Raw genomic sequence first — 22,998 nt, 5'->3', positions numbered from 1 at the left:
TGCAAGTGTCTTTTACGATCCTATCCCTTTTCTAATAAACCTGCTCTTTAAATATCAAATAAATAAATAAAAGCCTTGCATTCTCAAAAGAATATGGGAGTAGAGGCATAGCACTGGAGTGGGCACCAGGACGCCTGGATTATGCCTTTGGACCTGGCTGTATGATCTTAGACAAAACATTTTCCCAGTTTCCTATAAGAGGTTGAACTAGATACTTTTTAAGGTCCTTTTAGCTCTGACTATTTAATAATTATGTGATGTATTTTGACTTCTCCAGGTAGCTTAAAGTGAAGTAAGAGTACACCAATTGTGACTGCCTTTTACTTGGAACTTAGTCTCCAGAGTTTTGGGAGAGATACCCCAGTTCCCTCCTGAAGCTAGTCTCACCTACCCAGGACCTTTCTTACCTTTCTTTCTGATTATACTTCTACACACAACTATAATTAGCCCAACTTCTTGAATCACAGGTGCTGCCTGAAGTCGGCACTGAAAGCACATACGCAGATCACTGACACACTCAGCGGAGTCTGGTCTTGTCTGTTTTCTTAGCAGCAGGCTCTCTATGGAGCCCTGCTAAAGCATTCTGCCTTATTCCTGTCCAAATAAATAATTATTTTGCTCACAGGACTTTACCTTCATGGGTACCTTTTCAGATTTGCCAGATTTAAGGGGCTTTTGTTTTTATGTTCATTTGTAGGTCACTTTCTCTGTTTTTTTTTGTGGAGGGGGGGGGCTTGGGGAGTAGGATTCATTATTTAAATAAGATGTAAATTTCTGTGGAAAGATACATTTTGTGAACTGTAGCAAGGGGCCACATTCACTTGTTCCTATTTAGTCTGGTACTTCACACTAGCCTAAGTACGATTTGCTTACTTTCTACCAGCTAAAGTTAAAAAAGAAAACATTTGTTTATGTTCTACTCTCACAAATGTTTGCTTGCATATACTTTGAGTCTAACCATACAGTTCAAGGACCACATCTTACCCTTTCAGAGCATCTCCAGGCACTACAAGAGTTCTGTTCTCAAAGATTCATTCATGGTCCAGAAGAGTGAGCCAAGTCAAATTAAAACCCAGGCTTACGCCAATTACATGGATAATTATCTCAGATGACTGTGGAAAGAACAGAGTGTTTCTTCCTTTTGGACTGAGGAAATCAGATTGGTTAGAAGCTGAGCACTAGAAGAGATTCAGCTGTTCTGGTCCAAATCAGTCATTCACAGTTCCAAAAACTGAGGCCCAAAGAGGAAAGGAATTAGTTTAAGGTCACATGGAAAGCGGCAGCAGAAATCAGGGCTTGAACCTAGATGTCCAGCAGTCATTGAATTCTAAGGCCTGTTCATCTGCTGGTTGTACTTCTGGAAACCTAGACACACAAAGTGAATCCTAAGAGGAAATTTGGTTTGAACACTTGATTTCTCAGTTTCTTGACGGCCTAATGGTAGAGAGGCTTTTTCTAATGTGCTATTGCAATTCTTACTTAAAACAATCACAAGATAACAGTTTCCAGGAAAAACATCAAGAAGTTTTCCCTTTTTTAAGGGGAGCATCTAACTGAGTTTGATCAGCCTACAATCAGACTGAGGCTTTAAGAAGTGGTGCTAAATGTTAAATCTAAAGCACTCAAACTTTTCCAACATTTTATTAAAGTCCCTAGTGATGACTATTACATTTAGATTGCAAACCAGCTCTTCACAGAGAAACAGAAATTATTAATGTTCACTTGGTTGTTTTAAAATGAACCTAGGAGGGGCCTCCCCGGTGGCGCAGCGGTTGAGCGCTGGGTTACGAAGCTGCCCGCGGCCTCTGCGGCGCCGGTTCGATCCCCGGCTGCTCCCCGGCCACCTGAGGAGGGTCCCACATGGCACGCAGACCCCTCCTGCCGCCCGCTGCTCCCCTCAGCAGTGTACTTCGGTCCTTCTGCCTGCTCTGCTCCCCGCTCTGGCTCTGGTGAATTCTCTCACCCTCCCGCGCTTCTGACTGTACCCAGTGCATGTGTAAACAGAACAAACAAAACAAATAAATAAATAAACATGCCTCTATAAAAAAAAAAAAATAAATAAAAAAATAAAATGAACCTAGGAGAATTTTATAGTTCAAGGAAAGCTCATGCTCCCTGAATGGTCCAACATCTTCTCCTCTACAGATGAAAATCCTAGAGCCTACAGGAAACCTGCTCAAAACCATTTACAGTGAGGTGGCACAACCAGGTCTCTATCTTTTCTAGAGTTCAAACTAGTCTACTTCTTTGCTATGGGCAACAGGTTTGTCATTCCATGTCAATCTTGCTTTTTTTTGGGAACCTATTTGCAAACATTTGCTGCATTTTAATGCTGACTGATTGCAAATTTATACTAATAGACTTTTTTTGGGTAGATGATTCTTTAGATTCAAGTATTTACTACAGTTCGCATGAATGCAAATAGTCATATTTTTAGCTTAGATTTTCTTTTCCAGTATCATTATGGAATAATTCCCTTATTGTATGCATCTCTTACACTTAAGTAATTGCTAGATGAAGGACATAGGTCTAGATATAATAAAAGATAATTATGATTCTTAAGCAGAGTAAAAGGGTAAGGAGGAAAGAAAAGAAAAATCTCAAAATCATTTGGAGAGTGTTAGCAAACTGTGTCCTGGGTAGGCACCTTAGCATGTGAAGGTCAAAAATCACTCTGGAGTTTTTAATCACCTCTAGTACTCTTTACAGAAATAGTAATTAACAAGAAAATTGATTAAATGCTAAAAAGAAATTATCATGGTCATTTCTCTGTATAAATACCTCATGGAATTTATATGGTGATGATGGAGTGTTGAAACAAAGATTTTATTTAAGAAGATCACAAGTCACTGATTAAATAATTCTTGAAGGGAATTCTAGGAGACTTTAATACAACAATGATTATATTCTAGAAAGAAAACAAAAGTCAAAGCAACAAAAAAACCTTCTGAGCTACCTGGATTAGGAAGTTGTAAAAACTAAATTGAATAAGGATATATGAAAGGATCAGTATATAAGTTTAAGTGACATGAATATATTTTTGCAGGTCTTTCTAAATATAATACAAAGCCAAATTTGCAATTAAAAATTAACTTAATAATTTCACTTCCCTAGATTTAAAGGCAATACCAAACATTTCTTTGCAAATTGCAGTCATACAAATTCTGACCCATTGCTCTGGCTATAAAGGTTATAAAGCTTAGGGCCTCCCCGGTGGCGCAGCAGTTGAGAGCTGGGCTGTGAAGCTGCCCGCAGTCTCTGCAGCACCGGTTCGATCCACTGCCGCCGGTGAGGGTCCCACATGGCGCGCAGACCTCTCCTGCCGCGCCCGCTGCTCCCCTCAGCAGTGTACTTCGGTCCTTCTGCCTGTTCTGCAACCTGCTCTGGCTCTGGTGAATTCTCTCACCCTCCCGCACTTCTGACTGTACCCAGTGCTTGTATAAATAAATAAACAAATCTTAAAAAAAAAAAAAAAGGTTATAAAGCTTAGCTATAAGACTTTGGATGACATTTCCTCCCTTGACCTGTTTCCTGATCAGCAAAGGATGAGATAGGCGAGATATTAAGAAACTTCTAACTCCAGTACTCAGTGACTCTATAAATCCATACATTCTCATTCTTTCATCTTTAATCTATAGGACTACATGAGCCTTTCTTTGCACGTGACGCTGTAGTTTTAAAATCTCATTCTATAAGAAAAAGCCAGCATTTTGAACTTTGGATTAGCTCTGCGGCAGTGACAACAGATTTACATGGAATTTCCCACATTCTAGGGGCTCAAATCTCTGTAAAGTAGGAAAATAAAGGAGGATGAGGTATAATCTGCATGATTTCTCTTAGGGTAAACAAGCCCACAAAGAAAACAGACCTATACTCTTAACTCTTATTTTATCATACTCTAAAGCAGTGATTTCCAAACTTCTTTTCATTGCACATATCTTTCAGTAAATAATTTTGGTGTATACTCCCAAATATATGTATGTTTACTTAAATAAATTATAAATGCATTCTGTAATAACATGTGCATTCTAATAGACACATATAGAAAGTAAAATGGATATTAATACATATAAAAGATATATTTCATCCCCCAAAGTATCATTTTGTACACCCTACTTTTTAAACCACACCTCTAAACAACCACACAGATGTCAAGCATTTCATAATACTTGATGAGGCCATACCCACTGCCTTCGCCTTCTCTGCAACTGCCTTCCAGAGACCATACCTAACTTCAACATAAACATCCATTCTCCATCCTTCCCTTATGTTTGGAATTTAATTTTAAGTTTCTCCCTATCTAGAAGATTGAATTTGAACATAAACATTTGGAGTTCCAGGAGCTACATGTTTTCAAACACCAAGGGGAAGGGGAAAGTTCAGTATGTGGAAGAAGGCAGCCTACTATAGAGCTAAATATTTTTATAAAATGGGAAGATTTTAGAAATTAAAGTATCATTAATTTTGCCTTTATTTCATGTCCCCTAAATTTGCAACTGCAGCTCCAAATGAAGTTGGATTCAATTTAATTTCAGAAAACTGAGAAAATATGAATGAAGACTTCTGCCCAATAATTTCGCTTCTAGGAAATAATCAGAGATACAATCAAAGATTCACGTGTAAGGACATTCACTTTGGAGTTATACTGAGAAAACAGAAATAAATGAAACAATAGTAGAAAAGAATCACTTAAAAATTGGTAGTGAAATATAAAGTATAGTTATTAAAAATTATGTTCTCAAGAATGTTTTAAAAAAGCATATGCTAAACATTTAAATTTTACTATGAATTGAAAAATACATAAAGTGCTTTTTTCCACAGTAATATATATCCATATATCTATTAGAACAAATACAAATATGGTAAATACAGCAAAATATTAAGAATGGTATGTAGATAGTATAATTAGGGTATTTTTATTTTCTTTCCCATGAATCTGCAATTTTATGCAATAAGTATACAGTAATTTTATAATCAGGAAACACTTGAGATGTTTAAAGAAAATCCTATGCACTTAAATAACCAGTACATTTTCTGTGTTTACCATTAATTCATTGAGCCTTAGATAAATCGTACTCATTACCTTAGTCTTTTCCCAATACAGAAGCCCTCAGTTTGTATAAACAAACCTTTATATAGAGGATCTACCTGGAGTAAACTTAGTTACTTAAGTCCATGTTTGGGCCCAAGGAAATGTGTATATTGTAGGTTCAAGCAAAAAAAAAAAAAAGAAAGAAAAAGAAAGAGGTTACCACGTGCAACCACGAGGTGCCACTGTTGCTTCAGAGAAAGAACAGGAGGCCCTAGCATGAATTTTTAAATTAAGGACACATGCTTTCATCTATTCTTGGATAATAATGAAGTCTTCTAAGAGGCATAACAATCACTTCAAACCCTTTATGCTCATATCCCAAAAGGTCAACTGGAATAGACAGGAAAGTATAGTTCCCGGTAATTCCTACATATAGGATTAAGAATAGAGAAAAAATTGTATCAAAGAATAGATTCAGGTATTCATAAAAGCTGACTTTGTTTTGAAATACCCCACTAGTAGAATTGAATGCTATCTATGTACAACTGTTTCTGTGGTAATTTATTCCAACTCTGAATGACAAGGATGCATCTCTCTCTCCCAGCTCTGTTATTTTCAACTGTAAGGTTCTGGCAATTATTTAACTTCTCTAATCTCATAATTGTTTCAAAGATTGAATAACATCATGTACATAAACAAGATTAGACACTTATTACCTCTTCGCAGGGGTAAGAAACTCCCTAGGTTGCTGAGATCACAACGAAATAAGACAGGGAATCTCTGTGCCAGCACTAAAAAGGGTGCTAGGCTTGATGGCTCAGGGCATGGGTCCTTCTCTAATTCAGAATTTGCCATGTATGAGTAGATTGGGACAAGTTACTGCAACATTGGGCTCTCAGGTTTCTCATCTTTATTTTTTTTAGCATAAAAGAACTGGGGCATAGGCCAGAGGTATGGGGGGTGTGGGGAGGTAAGAGGATTCATCAGAGACAGAGTGGGAGTAGAGCAGGTGGATTTACTGAAATACACTGTTAAGGGGAGCAGTGGGTGAGACAGGAGAGGTCTGCTGGGCCATGTGTGGGTCAGCTCCCTGGCTGGGGATAGAACTCAGGCCATATGGTGATAGTGCTGAGACTTAACCCCTAGGCCATCAGGGAGGCCCAGATTTCCCATCTTTAAAATAGTGAGTTGGATCAAATGTCTTCCAGGTGCCCTCAGTCAAAAACCATATGGTCTCATAAAACCTGTACCAAAGAAGCCACCATTCTATTTTTGCATAATATATTTTTCTTATGAGATCTTTTGCAGTAAGGTCAGGGGTCAAAGGGCTGTGGCACACATGGATGCCATGATCCGATCATTCAGTGCCTTCCATGTGCCAAGCATGGTGCTAGATTCCAGGAATATAAAAATGAAGCTGATACCATCTTATCCAAGGAGTTTAGAGTCAAGTGGAGAGAGATAAACAATTACAACAGGGGGAGGGTATGGACTGAGGTATATATAAGGAACAATACACAATGAGGTAGATACCTGATATTCAATATGCTGTTGCTCAGTCACTTTCATAGAATTCAGAATAACCATGAGGGACTTTCATTTATCTAGAGGTTTTTCCAGGATGAGGAACTTTCTAGATCATCCTTCTCTAGTGATACTGACTTTTGCCTTAGAGAGACATAGGCAAGGTATTTTCTGAAGTACACACTCCTAGGTTTTATAACTATATGGCAGAGAGAAATGAATTGCCTGTAGCACAGTGCAAAGAAGACACATAATCATTTGGGTTAGACCAGAAAAGATTCTCCTACCATTTAGCACAGATGTTCATACTCAATTTCATTCTCATTATCTTTCTAAACTCCTTCTCCGTGTTTTCCGCTGACCCTTTTTTCTTCTTTATAAAATGCTACACTCAGCTTTTTCAAATCTTTCTCAACTGGGTCAGCAGCTCTAAAGCCTTACTGCCTCTGTGTTCCTGCTTATATGCCTTTATTGATCTGAGACTCCCAGTAGTGCATTGTGGGGCTGGAGAAGAAATGGAAGAGCAAATGCCAGCCTCTACCACCTGGCAATTTCAAAGGCTACCAAATCCCCATCTGCTTACCAGACTCTCTGTAGTAAGCTCTGGCAAATCCTGGATGGTACACCCAGGGTAATCCAGGACTGAGATGCTGTAAAATACAGAGAAAAGGACAAGTTTTAGGTAAATGGCAATGGCAGGAAATGGCTGTATCTGAAAGAGCAGGAATTATTTCTCTGCAGCAAGCCACTTCTAGTCCCCAAATTGTTAAGTGACCTCAGCTGAAATAGAAGTTCTGGCACCAGGCAACTCCAGTTCTAGTCTCCTCACAATCATGAGAGAAACAACAGAGTTCTTCCAGGTTGCTCCCTATCTGGCAGATTGCAAAAGAGAGCGGAAAGATTTCTGTAGTCACCTTTCTCCTTAGTTCTCCTCCCTTCTTAAAAGGAATATGTAAACATGTGTGCATTTGTTTTTCTACATTTAAGTGTATGCATATGTGTGTGAATATAACTGTGCTCTCAGAGATGCTGCCCGAGCTTATCCCACTTAATAATAATGTGTGGATATGAGAATGAAATGAAGACCTCTCCTGTGTCTCTCACCAGATGTTCGTAAAAGCTAGAAGCTCTGGGGAGTGCTCACAGAAGATACTCCTAAAGGAAGTTCGAGACAAAGGCAGTTTCCTGCAGCAAAGCCAAGTTAGTAGCTTGAGAATGGTAACAGCATCTGCCCCCAAAACCAGCAGAGGGGGAACTACTGGGAACTAGAGGTTCTGTAATGAGCCCAGGAATGCATGAGTCAGTAGGGCAAATAAAGTATCACACTATGACAGGAACACAGTCACACAACAAATGTCAACTTTTTTTGTTTCCTCTTTTCTTTATTGGTACAATGCAGAATTTGGACAAGCTAATCTCTAATGCTCCTATGGTTCTGAAATTCCATAAGGTTTTCAACTAGTGCAGCAGAAAATGGATAAAGAATGTTGGCAAAGGAGTGCTATAAATAGTAAGGGGTTCCTTGGACCGGTCGCTACCGATCATAAGTCAAAACTTCTATCTAAGCAAAACATAATACCATAACAGGCTATAAATGTTTACCTTTGTCCAAAAACAAAAACCCCAAAACAAAACAAAACAAAAAAACACACACCACAAAGATAACCAGGGTAGGAGAGGAGAGGGAAATGCATGTACCTTTAATGCTGTCCTCTGGATTCACTCTTCTGGATTCTCCCAGGATAGCCAGTTCTATACTACCCCATTAGGCTAATCATTCTTGGCTGGTTTATTCACTAATCTACCCACCTCCGACTGACAAAGCCCCATGGCAAAGTCGGTGTCCAAAAATGGGGAAAGCAAAGATGGATTCCTTCCTATTTCAGTGAATTGAATTCTAGCCTAAGGGGGCATAAAATAAACAAGAATCTAGACTATCCAGATTGTAAGTGCCAATAGGGCACTCTGCAATAAGTTGCTGTGCTCTGGTGGGAAACACAGGGATCATAATGCTGATAGGTAAGCTGTAAGACCACAAGAAGACCTCTTGTCCTGGTCAACCTGACCAAAAGGTGTACTCTGGCATGACCACTCTTTCAAACCTGAGGGGCACTTAGTGACTGTATGTCCCCTTCCAGGTCCACAGGTATAGGAGGTGTATTCAGTTCCTGTACTCCCAACACAAGTTGATCCAGAGAATAAGCAACCCAGGGATGTGAAACAGGGATTGAGAGTCAATTCGGTTTCTGAAGTGGCACTGGGACATGTTTAGCTCATGTGGTCAAAGTCACCAAGCGGTTTGAGAAGCAGACAAAGCTATTTGTGAGAGAAGAAACTGGGGTAGATGCTTGGAGATGGAGGTGGAGGGCTTCCTGGACCCCCTATTCTACAGACCAGGGCCAAGAGCTGCATCCCCAACCTAGGTTCCTCAAGATGACATACCTCCCGTTTCTAAAAAAACTCCCCATTTTGCGTAAGCCAGGTGCAGCTAGTTTCAGTTACTTATAACCAAGTGGGCTGACTGATACACATCGGTGCCCTCAGATGGGTGGGTCATTGGGTTGAGATTTCATCATTGTAGTTTCATTTCTTTGGGTCATGACATTTTTCAAAACTATTAAGATATGAATACCTCTGTGGCGAGGTCAAGCCATCTACCCCTCCTCCCCCATCAGCTAACAATTCAAGAAAATCAAATTTAACTGTGAAACAGAAGTGTCAAGGGACACCAGGCAAATGGAAAGGTTCAGGGACAATGTAATTTTCTCAATCTTCCCAAAATAACCCTTTAAAATCAAGAGCTATTAAAATATTAAGTCCATACCTGTTTTTGGCAGTGATGTAAGACAAGATATTTTGATTGAAGAACTTCAAGATCAATGGAATGCAGTTGGCAAATACCAAATGTTGTGATACATATTCAAACTAAATTGAAAGATTGAAGCAGAAAGGGCTTTTTATTCGGGGGAGAACAGAAGGCATGTATGAAAAAAAGAGAGTCAAGTACAAATCTCATATCCATTCCTAAGAATATCCACTTATCAGTTTTCCTGTTTGGAAAATGGAGAGAATCATCTTCAGCCAGTCCATTCTACATGGAAAGGAACCAAAAGCATGAAATACAAACAAGTCAGAAAGAAAATCCCACTGCAGATAAATAAAATTGCTGTGAGATTTATTCCTAAGCTCAACAGGAAAGGAAGACTCCCTGAGGGAGCTGTTCTCCATACCAAACCTCTGGGTCATAGTATTTCAACTGTGATTGATATAATAGGGACAGGTGCATCTTACTCCCAGCAACTGCTGGCATCACTCAGTCAGGATGGAAAGCACACACAGGAACCAACTGAGCCACCGGAATGTGGGCTCCAGCCTGAGTCTGTTCATTGCGATATTCCCAGAACTTAGGAGTATCAGTATCTTAACGGCAGAATCAACAAGAGCCGTTCAATCCCAGATCTCTTTGATGGATGAAACACCAGAACACAGGGGCTCCATTTTGCTGTTTTGAATCTGGATGGGATTTGTGTCCAGGAAGACCTAGTGGGCCAATGCCATGGAGTTGTGTCACTTGGGACAGTGCAGAAACTGGGTTGAAAAAGAAGAGGATTGGATATTATATCCCATAGCTCTTCCTGATCACCCAGAAGTAGCCATGGTGGCAAGATAACCTACCCTCTGCTCCTGGCGTGTGATTAGAGGTTGGTTGTCAGCGTATGCTGCTCAAACATTCTCACTGGCAGCTGACCCAGGGTATTTTCCAAATCTCCAGATGGAGAAGCCAAGGAAGACCCACTATTAAGTGAAGTGATGGAAAACTTGTTTCAATTTGAGATGTGACTGTGGTCTTGTCAGGACTCACTGAAACTGATACACACTGGCAAGGCCCATGAAGCCATCCACCTGTCAGGCTGTTGATCCACATGCTGCTTGCCAGGAGCAGACAGGAGTGCACACTCACAGTCCCCTGTTTTTTCTAATGGGAATGCTACCTCCCACCCACCCTTACCACTCCTAGACCTGCTACTGCTCAGCAGACATGCCAGCACCAAGAACACCCCAATATACCCAGCGATGTCTTTCAACATACTAAAAGTGGAGAAATACCCTGGCTGTACAATTGAAGCTTCCATGGACATATACCCTGAAGGAGCATCCTCCCTGAATTTCAAGGACCTACTACTCTTCTACTAAGTATGATTCTGACTTTTTAGGAAGGAAAATGGGGCAGTCTCTGTGAAGGGATGAGAAGTCTCCCTTTTCTTTCCATGTACTCACCACAGAGAACATCCGTCCACTCCCCTAGATCTTGGCAATGCTACCAGACCAAGTCCAAACTGCTCAGTCTGCAAACGATGAGTTCATGGGGAAGCAAATTAACCTTACTTAGCCTCAGTTTCCTCTTCTATAACACTGGGATACCACTTGTTTCATAGGGTTGAGAATTAAACGAGCTCCCACACAAGGTTGCGAGTCCCTGGCACATTATAGGTGCACTCACATGAATTATGATCTGCTCCCTGCTTCATGTATCACTGGGCCTCCCCCATCTCCCTTGGCGGAACTCCAGGAAACAATCAGTTTCCAAAGGAAATGCTCTCTCCCCTCTGCACTTTCACAAATTAGCTTTTCTGCTTGATACGCTTCCTTTTCTGACAACTCCCATATCCTGGCTAACATCTGTTTCATTAGGATTCAGGTTAGAAGTCACCTCTTCTCTAACTCAGGTCAGATTAGGTGTTTCCATAGCAGCCAGTGTTTACCTGTATCATAGCACTTATCACCCCATAACTATTTATATAACTGTATCCTTTACAAGACTTCAAAGCCTTTAAAAGCCAGAACTGTGCTTTATTCAGAATTCGATCTCAATATTATAAAAGTGCTTCATTTAAAGAAAATTATACTCAACATACTCTCCCTAACCTCTCTTTTTTGGTGGAATGCTTGAATTCTGACTTTCACTGTTTCAAAACTAGCTAAGCATATTTCCAAGAGGTCAAAGATTCCAACATATAACCTGGGGATAAAGGACACAGACATCTGTTCCTTTCTAGGACCATTCCCATGTCCCATTCCATACCTCTACTTCAAGCTTGTGCAGTAGTTATCTAGACTCTCTGAGACCAAGAAAAGGCTAAAAAATGCTCAGCTGGACTACAGGGATCCTTGCATCCCTCCTTTGGTAGACAGGGTCTGGAGAACACACAAGACCTGTGAATAAGTGCTCTTAGCTGCTCACCTGGTAGACATGGTTCAGTTTAAAGTGTTTGAGGAGTAGCAAAAGCAGGGCAGAGATACTCTTTACAATGATCTCCTTGTGCCTGTTCACATCGATGCCCAACTTCATGCTCTGGAGAACAGTGATGCTGCAATGGGGAGAGGAAAAGTCAATGCAGAGGTGACTTTAGAGGGAGGTCTACAAGGAGCTGGTACTTGGATCAGATACAATCTACACAAGAGCCAGATTTGGGAAACTTGAACCTCTGTACTAAGGCAACCTCCAGGATTCCCACTTATGAGCCTGTTTAAAGAAAAGTTCTCTTTGCTTTCGTTCTCTCTTTTGGCAAGTTCATCCCTTAGCAATGTTCAACCACATACCTGGGCAGCCAGTCATTGGCATGGATGTCACCCTCCAGACCCTCAGTCCTGAGCTGAAAAGAGCACAGCAGAGAGCACCAGTGGAAAGGGGCTGCTGGTGGGGGAGGGGAGGTCTCTTTGGAGGCAATCTCTGAGTTAACAAGGTTGTGTGGAGACTAGCAAGACCCTGCAGACAAGATCGTTAATGTTTAATAGCTGTCCCAGTTGAAGCACTCACGGCATCTCCTCAGGCAAGACATCTGCCAGGATGTTGATAGAGTCTGTCTTAGCCTTGGAGGTAGGGGCTGCAGCCAGCAGAATCTTAAGTAGAGCAATCTGGGAAGCAGAAAATGAAGAAATCCATCCCTATCCATGCACTCAACAAGACTGTTTTTCCACACCTCAACAGCCTAAAAGTAGTATCTTAAAGCCTTCCTCTTTAGTTCTTCCCTCAATGACCAAATCACCCCAGAGGGACAAACAGGTGCCCAGTTCTGAGAAGCTTGTCTGTGAGGCAAAGTAAGGATCCAGAAGGGAGCATATGGCCTGTACTGCTTTAAGATTGTTTTTTTTTCCCCCAAAGAGGAAGATGGAAGGAGCAGGGTGAGAGGAGCAATGTCTAGAAATAAGATGAGAAACATGTAAGCAAGACCTCGACTCCCCTCACCCTACCCCTCTTCTTTTTCCAACCCAGATCATCAGCAGCCTCACCACGATAAGCCTGAGGTTATCTAGGACATGATACATCTCATGCACTTAGGGGGAGGGCCCCCAATGCATCCTGCAGAGACCCCACCATATTTCCCATGCCTCCCAAAGAACTTGGGGAACAGCCCCTTTGGAGGAAGCCCTTGTAGAAAGCCCAGAAATCTTACTGTGTTAGAGAATGCCCTGCCTGAGAAGCAAAGATTCAGGAAACAAACTGAATAATGGACAGCTCAGCTTGAAATGCCTTTCATCTGTCTGTTTCTTATAGCAGAAGAGGCAGGCCTAGACAACTCCTTACCATGTACTGAGGGAGGCTATACAGCATGCCCTGGTAGAGGATTTCACATGGTGTCTCTGGCACGACTTCTTCCCCCTGTGGCAGAGAAACACAAAGTTTGACCAGACCATTTTCCAATTGACCAAAGCTACTTACACTTGGTTGTGAAAGGTGACATGAAAAGAGCACTGAGCTGTGAATCACGCCTAGGTTCCCATTCCAATTGTGTAAATGATTCATTCTTTCACCTTGAATAAGTTATTTTCCCGTTCTGGGTTCTAATTTCATCTTCTATAGATCAGTGAGCTGCCCAATTGACCTCTGAGGGCTCTTCTAGTCCTGACAATCTATGATTCTGATTTTCCATCATCTGGAATCAATGCACAATTCTTCTTTCCATGTCACATGCTAGAATGCAAGTCAGAACTCCCACCAAGGAGTTGGCTCAGACCACTGCTTTGCTGGACACACCTGGGTTTAACCTAGGCTATAGGTATGCCTGGACACTGGAACAAACACCATACATACGTATTTCCACAGCGTCACTCTGAGGCTCTCTAAGAGCTCTAGAATGCTCTGAAGCCAGGAAAGACAGGTAGGTGACTCAAGAGAGGAATAAGATGGGAGCTGGCCCAAAGAGGCAGGAAGGAGAATGCATTGGAAGCTTTTAGATGGAAATGATTTTATTTCCTTTTCCATTAGCCCCTAGTATATTCCTTCCTCCTCCTGCCCAGCCACTTCATGCACAACTTTTGTCCTTTTGGTGACCCCACTTAAGCTTTTTATCAGGGTGTGAAGGAAGGGGCCTCTGGTTAAAAAGCCGACTCAGACCCCTGTCATCTTTGGCCTAGGTAGTCATTCTTCCCCCAGAGTCTTTCTAATACAGGGCAAGGGTGACTCTATTAGACCCTAAGGTAGGAAGAAGTAAGCAGGCCCCTTCCATCCCACACAACTCAGCTACTGCTTAAATGAACACGTCTTAAATGGACATTCAGTAAAGCCTGGCAGTCTTTGCATGTTTGCCTTCCCATATTCAAAAAGACCTATTTCGTACTTCTCTCTTCTCATACCTATCCCTTTGTCCCACAGCCCCTCCATAGCTGCTGGCCCTGCCTTACACTTCATGGAGAAATTAGAAGCAATCAGACAGACACACCCTTATCTTCTCAACAGCAAATCTACCAGTTTCTCTCCATTTAATCTGCACCATTTGACACAAGTGATCACACCTTTCTTCATGAAAGACTTTTTTTTTTAACTTTTATGGTATTGTAATCAAAATTTTCTCCCACTTCAATTTTTTCTTACTCTTTCCTAACACATCCCACCTCAAAATATTGGTGTGTCCCAAGGCTTTGCCCTGCATTGCAACCTATTCTCTATCTTGGCCAGTTCTATGGCTTTTTAAATTGTTTGTAGGCCAACAATTCCGAAATTTACTTCTCAAGGTCATTCTTCTCTCTCCAGAACTCTAGATCCATGCATTTAATTGTTTGATGGCATGGGTATTTTATGGATATCTAAGACTTAATATGATAATGGGACTCCCCAGTGGTCTAGGGGTTAAGTCTCAGAGCTATGGCCTGAGTTCAATCCCTAGTGAGGGAGCTAACCCACATATGGCACAGCAGGCCTCTCCTATCTTGCCTACTGCTCCCCTTAGCAGTATATTTCAGTCAGTCCACCTGTTCTGCTCCCCACTCTGTCTCCCTGCACCTCTGGCCTACACCCCAGTTCTTCTATGCTAAAAATAAATATCATTTAAAAACAATTATTAAAAATACACAAATAAAACAATATGATCAACATAGAATTCCTGATAAAACAGAATTCCCTATCTTGGTAAATGGCATTTATTTTTTATTCCACTTTGCCTCTTTATCTACATAAACCGCAAATCTTGTCAGCTGTGCATCAAAAACAGAACCTTCTCCCTATCTTTACAATTACTACCCATCATCACCATCATCTCTTACTTTGATTATTACTAGAATTCCTAACTGATCTTCCTGTGTTCACTCCTTCTTGGTCCAGTCTTTACAAGTAACTAATGGCTTTTTTTTTTTTTTTTTAAGATTTATTTATTTTTATACAAGAGCTGGGGTATAGGCCAGAGGCGTGGGAGGGTGAGAGGATTCACCAGAGAGGGAGCGGGGTGCAGAACAGGCAGGCTGAGTGAAATACACTGCTGAGAGGACCAGTGGGCATGACAGGAGAGGTCTGCCTCGCCATGTGGGTATCTCCCTGGCTGGCCGGGAATCAAACCCACACTACAGAGGCTGCTTTTTTAAAAGATAAATCAGATCATGTCATTCCCTATTTAAAAATTCAAAAGACTTCCTTTTGTACCAATAATCAACTTCAAGTTCCCTATCTTTGCTTATAGGTTCTGTGATGGGGTCCAAGGCCACTTCTCGGACTCCACTTTCTACACCTTGCCACACTGGTCTGCCTGCATTCTCTACCTCTAACACTCTGAGCTTGCTCTCACCTTGTTAAGGCTATTTCCTCTGCTTGGAATCCTCTTTCCTGTGATGCCCTGATGGCTAGCTCCTTGTATTTCAGATGTTGGCTTGCCACCTTTCCAGAGGTCTACCTCTCTTGACTGCCCAATCTAAAGTAGTCTACAACATGATAAATGCCTCTATCATGTCATCCTATTCTTTATTGTAGTTCCCATCCTCTGATAGTCTGCCAATTCCTCATTCATTTATATAGCTCCAATTTTAATGTTTCATGAAAGCCAGGAGGCTTGTCTTGCCTGGCACACTGTAGAAGCCAACAGCATGCACACATGCTCTGTGACAGCACTACAGACAGATTTCCTCTGCCTTCCTCCTGTGTAGGGGCTCCTTGACTTACCAGAGACATTGGGCACTTCTCCAGCTCCTCCTCATTCTTGATCTGAACGTCTGCGATGGAGATGTACTTGTGCTGGGAAGACAAGGCGTCAATAAAGGGTTGAGGGTTGCAATTACATATGGACCTACTGCTGCTTAACTTCTCCACCAACAAGGATATGTCTGTCTATGAGTCTCTCGCCCTGAACAAGATATAGACTCTTTAAAGGCAGGAGTCTTATTCACCATTGCATCATTAACATAAATAAAATGCTTCCTATACATTGTTTGTTTATTCCATGTTTCCATATTTGTGTAAGAGCAGCAAATACTTAAATATTTACCTTCAACCAAAGTGCAAGCGGAAGCTAAAAGCAGGCCCTTGCATCTGGGCCACTGCCCTGAGAATTTTGCTGCAATTGCATGTGTGTGTGTAGTGAGGATGATAAGGTGGGGAAGGGGTCAAGGTCTGGCCAATACTTTAGATGTAGAGCAAACTGCTATTTAACACTGAGCCTGTACAAATCAATGGCCTTGTACAGATGTGAGAAAAAGGAAGCAAGGAATGGGAAGTGGTAGGGTGGTGGGGACTGGGGCAACAGAATGAGAGGAAGAAGGAGAACTTTTCATCTATCTGAATGTAAGAAATTGGGTAAGTAGAGAGAGACCTGATTTTTTTCTTTGGCCAAATTGCCCACAGTAGAAACGCAGAACAGTAGGTTTATAATGTGTCTGGTAAGAGTCCCACCAGTACCTAGGACCCGGGTAATCCAACTGGCCTTAATGGTTTTCTATTCCTAAAGACTTAGAGCCCACCCTGGTTACCTGCTTTAGGGTCTTCACACTCTCATGGATAGGCCTGGGTAATCCAACCAAGGTATCTGTATCCCTGTGAAGTGGGAGAAATACCAGCTCGTAAGTTTCACACAAGTAGAGATAACTACCAATACTCCCTAGGGTACATGGGCCACGCTATTTTCAGCATCTGGCCTTTCTTTGCAAGCTTCCAGGTTTCCCATCATTGCCTCAGGACACAAAAATGTGTTCCTGAAATTTAGAATTTTTGTAGTCTTTTGGGAACTCATTTTGTCTGGAGATGATAGGTTCCTACTTTCGAGGGCATGCAGCCCTTTTTATTTTTGACAGTGAAACACCAGTAAGCCTTCTTGGGAGGCTTTGAGAGGTCAGTGGGAAAGATTCAGGAGGATGGAGAATGGGGAAGACTGGGTCTGGCCATGTCTTCTTCACAGAACTTTGACACATTAGAGCAGGAAGGGCCCCTAGGGACCATCTTATCCAACACTCTCAGGAGGGAACTGAAATCCAAGAGGTAAATGACTTGTTGATCAGAACATTAGAGTTCTTCAGCTGAAACATAGTTCTTTTCGGAAACTGGAAGGGAAGATTCTATGGGAAGAGCCCAAAGTAGTCACTGGGAGTTACCCGCAGCCTGGTGGCTCTAAGTTGGACAGTGACTAACAGGCAACGCCTCACTCAGAGCCACCTGCTCCTCTGGTGCCCCAAGAAACACTCTATAGCCATTTCTGACCATCCAATCACTTACTGGCCCAGAGTGAAGCCGATGAACTTGTTCCTGCTTATCTCCAAGAAGTGTTCAATGTCCTTCTGTCTGAGAGGATAGTGGAGAGATGAATTCCAAAGAAGGGCAGAAAAGCAAACCTTGAGAGAGTGAACCTTTCTGGGTTCTCACCCTTTCAATGGAGCAGTGGGGGAGAGTTGGAGCAATGGGGGAGGGTTGGAGCAATGGGGGAAGACAGCCACCAACAGAGGGAACTTAGGGGTTCTGACTCACAGCCCAGCTTATTGAGCTTTGAGTACACACAACACAGCACCCTGAGCCTTCAATGACTGAAACCCCAAAACTTAAGGTCCCTGGGGCTATCAAACCTACCTGACCTTTGGAGCCCAGGGTAGGCCCTTGGGAAAGGCCACCCGTTCAGCACAGAGGGGTGCCTGAGATGGTGGAGGTGGCACCAAAGGGTCCTGCTCTAGCAGGTCTAACTCTCCATCCAAAGCTCTTTCTCCATCACCAGCAGACTCCTCTTCCTCCTCTGTGGCGGGTTCCTCAGTCTTAAAGAGATCTCTTTCATTGTAGATGTCCAGACTGTCCTGCTTAGTGAGGAGTTGCTGGAGGGCGGTAGAGAAGAGGAGGGGAGGTGTGCAGCGATCTCACCTTGAACATTCTTATCTGAGGCCATTCCCTACCCTCAGGATGCCAGACTCCAAGGAACAATGAGTAACAACCTAGCTCTTGTGAGATTATCCCCTTCCTCAGCTCAACTTTAAAGACCCACCAGGCCCAATGCCAGGACAAGCAGCTCTCAGGCAACCAGGCCAATGGCTGGGGAACAGAGCATATCTAATCCCAAAGTCATAATTACCTAGCTTTCAAAAAGCACTGATGCCTTTTTTTTTTTTCTTGCTAGCACTTTTCTTCCTAATTATGCTCTGCTTAGGTGAACATTCAGTTAGTTTGCCTTCTGTGAGCATACACCAGCTGGCTGAGTGAGGAAGAGGAGGGCAGAGGCTTGCTGCTAAGCAGAGGGAAGCAAGCTTGGAATTTAAATCTTGTCACAGAAAGAAAAAAAAAAAATTGGACAGAAATAGGCCAAAAAGTTAACAGTGACTGCCTCTGGTTGTTAAAACTGGTGGGTGATTTTTTTTTCTCCCTTCTTCACATTTTTGTATTTGTTCCAAATTGTCTACAATGAGTAAGCACTACTTTATAAAAAGTTAAAAAAAATCACATTGCAGATAATGTAGATTAGTGAGTTGACTATCTGGCCCTGTCATCTTAGTTGAACTCAAGTAGATGAGGCATGTGAGTTTATGGGACCATGGTCAGGTCTCAGTGTGACTCATCATTCTGGCTTTTGCAGGGATGCAGGCTATACCTAGAACCTTAACCAGTCACCTTGTAAATATAAGTCTCTGATTCTAGGATCATACAAGAGCATGGATGACTAAGAGTAAACTTTGTTGCTGCCAAGAAAATAATAAAATGATTCATTCTAGGTACACAGAGTTTCTGGGAGCCCTATTCAGGTGCTCTAGGTCCCTATCCCCATAATTATACCTGAACTAGTGCTCAGGATGCTAAGGAACTTCAGCCACTGAAAGTCTATGACCTTGTAGCAAGACATGGATCCATGATATGTTATCACAATGTCATATCATGACAGCCCAGGAGCCTGTTAGGGTTGGCGAACAGAGGTCAAAGTACAGACTCCAAAGTTCCAGATTGGTCACAGAGTCAACTAGGGGCACTATGAGCTGGGTTGTATAGTGCCCTTTCTAACACATCTTCAGTAGATTAGAACCTTGATTTTTTGTTAGCCATGTCGAAACACCACTGTGTTTTAATCCATACCCTTCGAGAACCACGGCGGCCTCGTAGCTTGGAAGGTGGTGGTGCCAGCTGAGACTCCCCCAGGTCAAGAGTGTAAGAGGGTGGGGAGGCAGCACGCATGCTCTTCACCACCTGGATGCTGTCCTCAGCCAGAGGAGGCAGGCCCAATTCTGCCCGCTTCTTCACTTTGAGAGCCTGCAGATGCTCAAATCCACCGAGGGTAAACTGAGGGGTAAACAGGAGAACGGCAGAAAAGAGAGGAAGGGAGGGAAGTCAGAGGGAGCAAGGTCAGGGAAACATAGATGGAGAAAGGAAGAGCCACAACCCCCACTCTCCTTGGCCCACTTCTTAATTAGGAAGTAATAAGACAGGAAGGAGCAAATGTGGTATTATCCCTAATCTGTGGCACTCAGGGGCCAAGATAAAGTATTATTTGCTGACCCAGAGTTGGAAACAACACTAGGAATTAGGAAACTCCTGGGAACCTTCACTGAAAAAAACAGGAAACTATATCTCCCTCTAGTAGCACATCAGACACAATAAACCCCCAGTCACTCAATTTTTTTCCCCCAGTTAGAGGCGGCTCCCCTTAGGAGCTCTGCCCGAGAGGGCATTTGTTCAAAAAGTAGTGGGGTGGGAGCCAGAGATAAAGGATCAGGATGAATAATCAGTAACAAAGCTGCGACCACACATCTGTAAGGACTTCATTTTTTCAAAGCAAATTATTTATCTAGGTGGAGGGTAGGCACTAATTCCCACATTTTATAACAGTTAGAGAGACTGAGGCAAAGAGACTGCCCAAATACCTATCAGCAGAGGTCAGATCTCTCAACTTTCAGTCAGTGTCCTTTCTGCAAAACACCAGCTCTGTCAAGGGATAGGTTCAATGATATCCCAACTTATGACTGGAAATTCTCATGAGAAACAGGTAATCCAACACAGAAACTTGCTCCGACACAGAACATCTGATTTCTCTAGGACAGCCTTGTTGCCCCTTCATCGGTTAACACACACCCTATTCTGCCTACTTCCAACCTCCTGGAATCACACTAGAAGAAACTGAAGTGGCAGAGGGCACCGCTGATCTGATGGGATAGGAGTGGGGAGAATCAGCCACTCACCATGACCACCTTCCAGAGCAGAAGCAGGACCTTCTTTATGGGGAAGTGGGGGGCTAGGCCACTGCAGAACTTGGTAACCATGGAGAAAAGCAGAAGGGCAAAAGGCTCCTCATTATGCATGGAGAAGCCTGGAATTATGGAGAAGCACGCGAGAGAGTGAGTGAGGGTGAGGTCAGTGAAATTCTAACCCTGTTATCCTGATTCTGAACACACTGAGGAAGATATTTACCTCCTTTTGAGTAGAATTCTAGTATTTGGCCCTAGAGAAGGAGGTCTAGAGACTCTCCCCTGCCCCCCCCCCCAAGGAAAGCCCCTCAAGAGAAGGAAGGGAGGCCATGGAGGTAAATGGAGCCCTCAAAGCATGGGAGTAGATGCCAAACTGGAAGCAACAGTAATTAAAATTATGCTTTTTTTGGCTGAAGGGCCTAATGCATTTTGTTGATCATACCTCACTTGTGCACAGCAATGACTAGATTTTTAAAATTCCTGTCCGATGGTAATACCAACTTACACTTAAACAGCTTTTGATTTTCCAGGATTAAACGCTCATTTTTTCAAGTGCAATTCCTGATGGAACGGAGGAGGTCTGGCTACCCTCTTTTATAACCACGGAAATAAATGCATAGAAAAGACCTATGAATGATATATGCATGGTGCTGGCTCATAGACACAGGGGATAATTAGGCCAGGTCCTCATGTCTGCCACCTGGTATCTCTGTCCTACAAGAAAGGATGTGAATTATAACAAAAATAGGGGGGTAGGAGGGGGGTCTGTCTGTCTCTCCTAGGCAGATGCTATGCTTCCCCTCACCATCAGCACTCCATTTTCACCTTTCCTCAAGTGTCATTTCTTACTTAATTCAGTGCGGAAGGTCTCCCGAGCTGTTCTCCACCCGCAGGAGTCTGTCTCTCGCTCCAGGCGGATATTTTCTACCATGAGGTACATGACACTCAGCAGCACCCTGGAATTATAGAAGCATCATATGAGATTTCCAAGGCAGTTACCAGTCTGTAGTCAGAGACCTTAGGGATATCTGTGGGAGCCCAACCCAGTGAAATTGGCAACTTCTAGTGGTCTGGATGTGTCCTGGATATAGGGGAACAACCCAGTCCAATCCCTTGGCCAGCTCCACTCACCGGAGTTCTGTGCTGTCGGCAATAGAGATGGCTGGCTTCCGAAGGGCACTGCTACAAGCCTGGCTGTTGCTGCCATGAGAAGGGAAAGATGGGAACCCATAAGGATCCTTACTCCCTGTGTTACTGTTCATCAAACACAAACATGAGTACCTGCCATTTCCTGGTAAGAAATTAGTCTAAGATAAAAGAGTCTATAGAATTCCTTCGCCACCCCAGCCAACCCTTGTCTGTGGTGAAGGTGAGCAAAGGCAGGGTGTGTGGTATCGACTCCTTGTATAACACCATTATGCCCAGTGCTGTGCTGGATACAAAATAGGTGCTAATCAAAACTTGATGAATAATAGATTTATCCTATCCTGGGTGATAGATATGAGATGAAATAATAAGCAGCAGAGAAGGCAACCTTTATGGCTATAATCATGAAGGAAAGAACTGAGCAGAGACAAGAATTGTTCCTTTGCCTCTTGGGTCATGGTCTCAGGTAGAATAGTTTCTATCACAGATATCAGAGTTAGGCTAAGCTGAGAAGGTGTTTTGAATAAAAAGGGAACCCCCCCACCTCCAGGTTAGGGCCCTGAAGCCCAGAATTAAAGCTGTAAATGGAACAGATGCTGCTGATGAGCCCAACCTCAGGGAAGATGACAGAATATCAGAGAGGATGGCCAGCTGGGAAGGGACTATCTGTGAGTTCTGGATTGAGGTATGGGAGACCCAGCTCACCGCAGGTCTCCATAGTGAGGGAACCAGCATAGAACATGAGACACCCTTCAAGGAAGGTGATTGTCTAGGTCAGCCCTCCCCTAAGGTTTCTCACTCGATTTCCATGTGGAGGAGCTCCAGGAAGGCTGAGAAGGTCCCCATCTGATAGAGCAGGAAGCAGTTGTACCTGGACCAGTGTAGCACATCGACCTCTGAATCACATTCTCCAAAAGTGCCTAAAGGACCAGACAGTGCCATGGGGGCTTAGGATAAGAGGACATCCCAGTTCTTTCCACGCTGCCCCACGATCTTAAGACTATCTCCCATCATGCTGAACAATGAGACTGATGAAGTTAGGTTAAGGGTCCCCCTAGAACTTCCAAGGATGAGTCAGGGGAGAAGAGAGGCAGTCTCCAAAGTAGGTCCAATGTGTTGATCAATGGCCTATCTTTATTTTTGAGTTCCCTGAGAAACAGATCTAGAGATAAGTATTAAAGTGCGAGTAGTTTATTTAAGAGGTGATACCAGGAACCACGAGTGGAGTAGTAGGAAAATGTGATAGGGAAGAGAAGGCAGCTAGAGCTTAATTTTAGGTAGAAGGAAGTTCTGGGAAACAATATAAAATACAAGTCAGAATTATACCACCCAAGAGAGGTGAGGTAGCTAGACTATTCATCTACTAACTCCCATCGGTCTCAGTGAAGAGTGTT

At 42.8% G+C, this 22,998-nt stretch overlaps 1 protein-coding gene across 3 annotated transcripts in view; it reads right to left on the bottom strand.

Annotated features, from left to right (window-relative positions):
- The window catches only part of STRIP2 (striatin interacting protein 2), a 43,251-nt gene that overhangs the window by 11,352 nt on the left and 8,901 nt on the right, over positions 1 to 22,998 (bottom strand). For all 3 annotated transcript variants that reach the window (XR_008550853.1, XR_008550854.1, XM_037513059.2), the window contains exons 5-18: positions 22,404 to 22,524; positions 21,590 to 21,658; positions 21,308 to 21,414; positions 20,453 to 20,580; positions 19,353 to 19,556; positions 17,874 to 18,109; positions 17,526 to 17,591; positions 16,787 to 16,850; positions 15,984 to 16,055; positions 13,143 to 13,217; positions 12,375 to 12,472; positions 11,799 to 11,925; positions 9,381 to 9,481; positions 7,140 to 7,206 (exon numbers count right to left, since the gene is read on the bottom strand). Coding sequence is in view for 1 of the 3 variants with exons in the window: in XM_037513059.2 (XP_037368956.1) it covers positions 7,140 to 7,206; positions 9,381 to 9,481; positions 11,799 to 11,925; positions 12,375 to 12,472; positions 13,143 to 13,217; positions 15,984 to 16,055; positions 16,787 to 16,850; positions 17,526 to 17,591; positions 17,874 to 18,109; positions 19,353 to 19,556; positions 20,453 to 20,580; positions 21,308 to 21,414; positions 21,590 to 21,658; positions 22,404 to 22,524 (1,535 nt within the window). In the remaining 2 variants the exon portion in view is untranslated. The remainder of the gene's footprint in view (positions 1 to 7,139; positions 7,207 to 9,380; positions 9,482 to 11,798; positions 11,926 to 12,374; positions 12,473 to 13,142; positions 13,218 to 15,983; positions 16,056 to 16,786; positions 16,851 to 17,525; positions 17,592 to 17,873; positions 18,110 to 19,352; positions 19,557 to 20,452; positions 20,581 to 21,307; positions 21,415 to 21,589; positions 21,659 to 22,403; positions 22,525 to 22,998) is intronic.

This window comes from Talpa occidentalis, unplaced genomic scaffold, assembly GCF_014898055.3.
Source record: "Talpa occidentalis isolate TD23 unplaced genomic scaffold, MPIMG_talOcc4v2.1, whole genome shotgun sequence".
Taxonomy (NCBI): Eukaryota; Metazoa; Chordata; class Mammalia; order Eulipotyphla; family Talpidae; genus Talpa; species Talpa occidentalis.
This window is presented reverse-complemented; position numbering and strand designations above follow the sequence as displayed.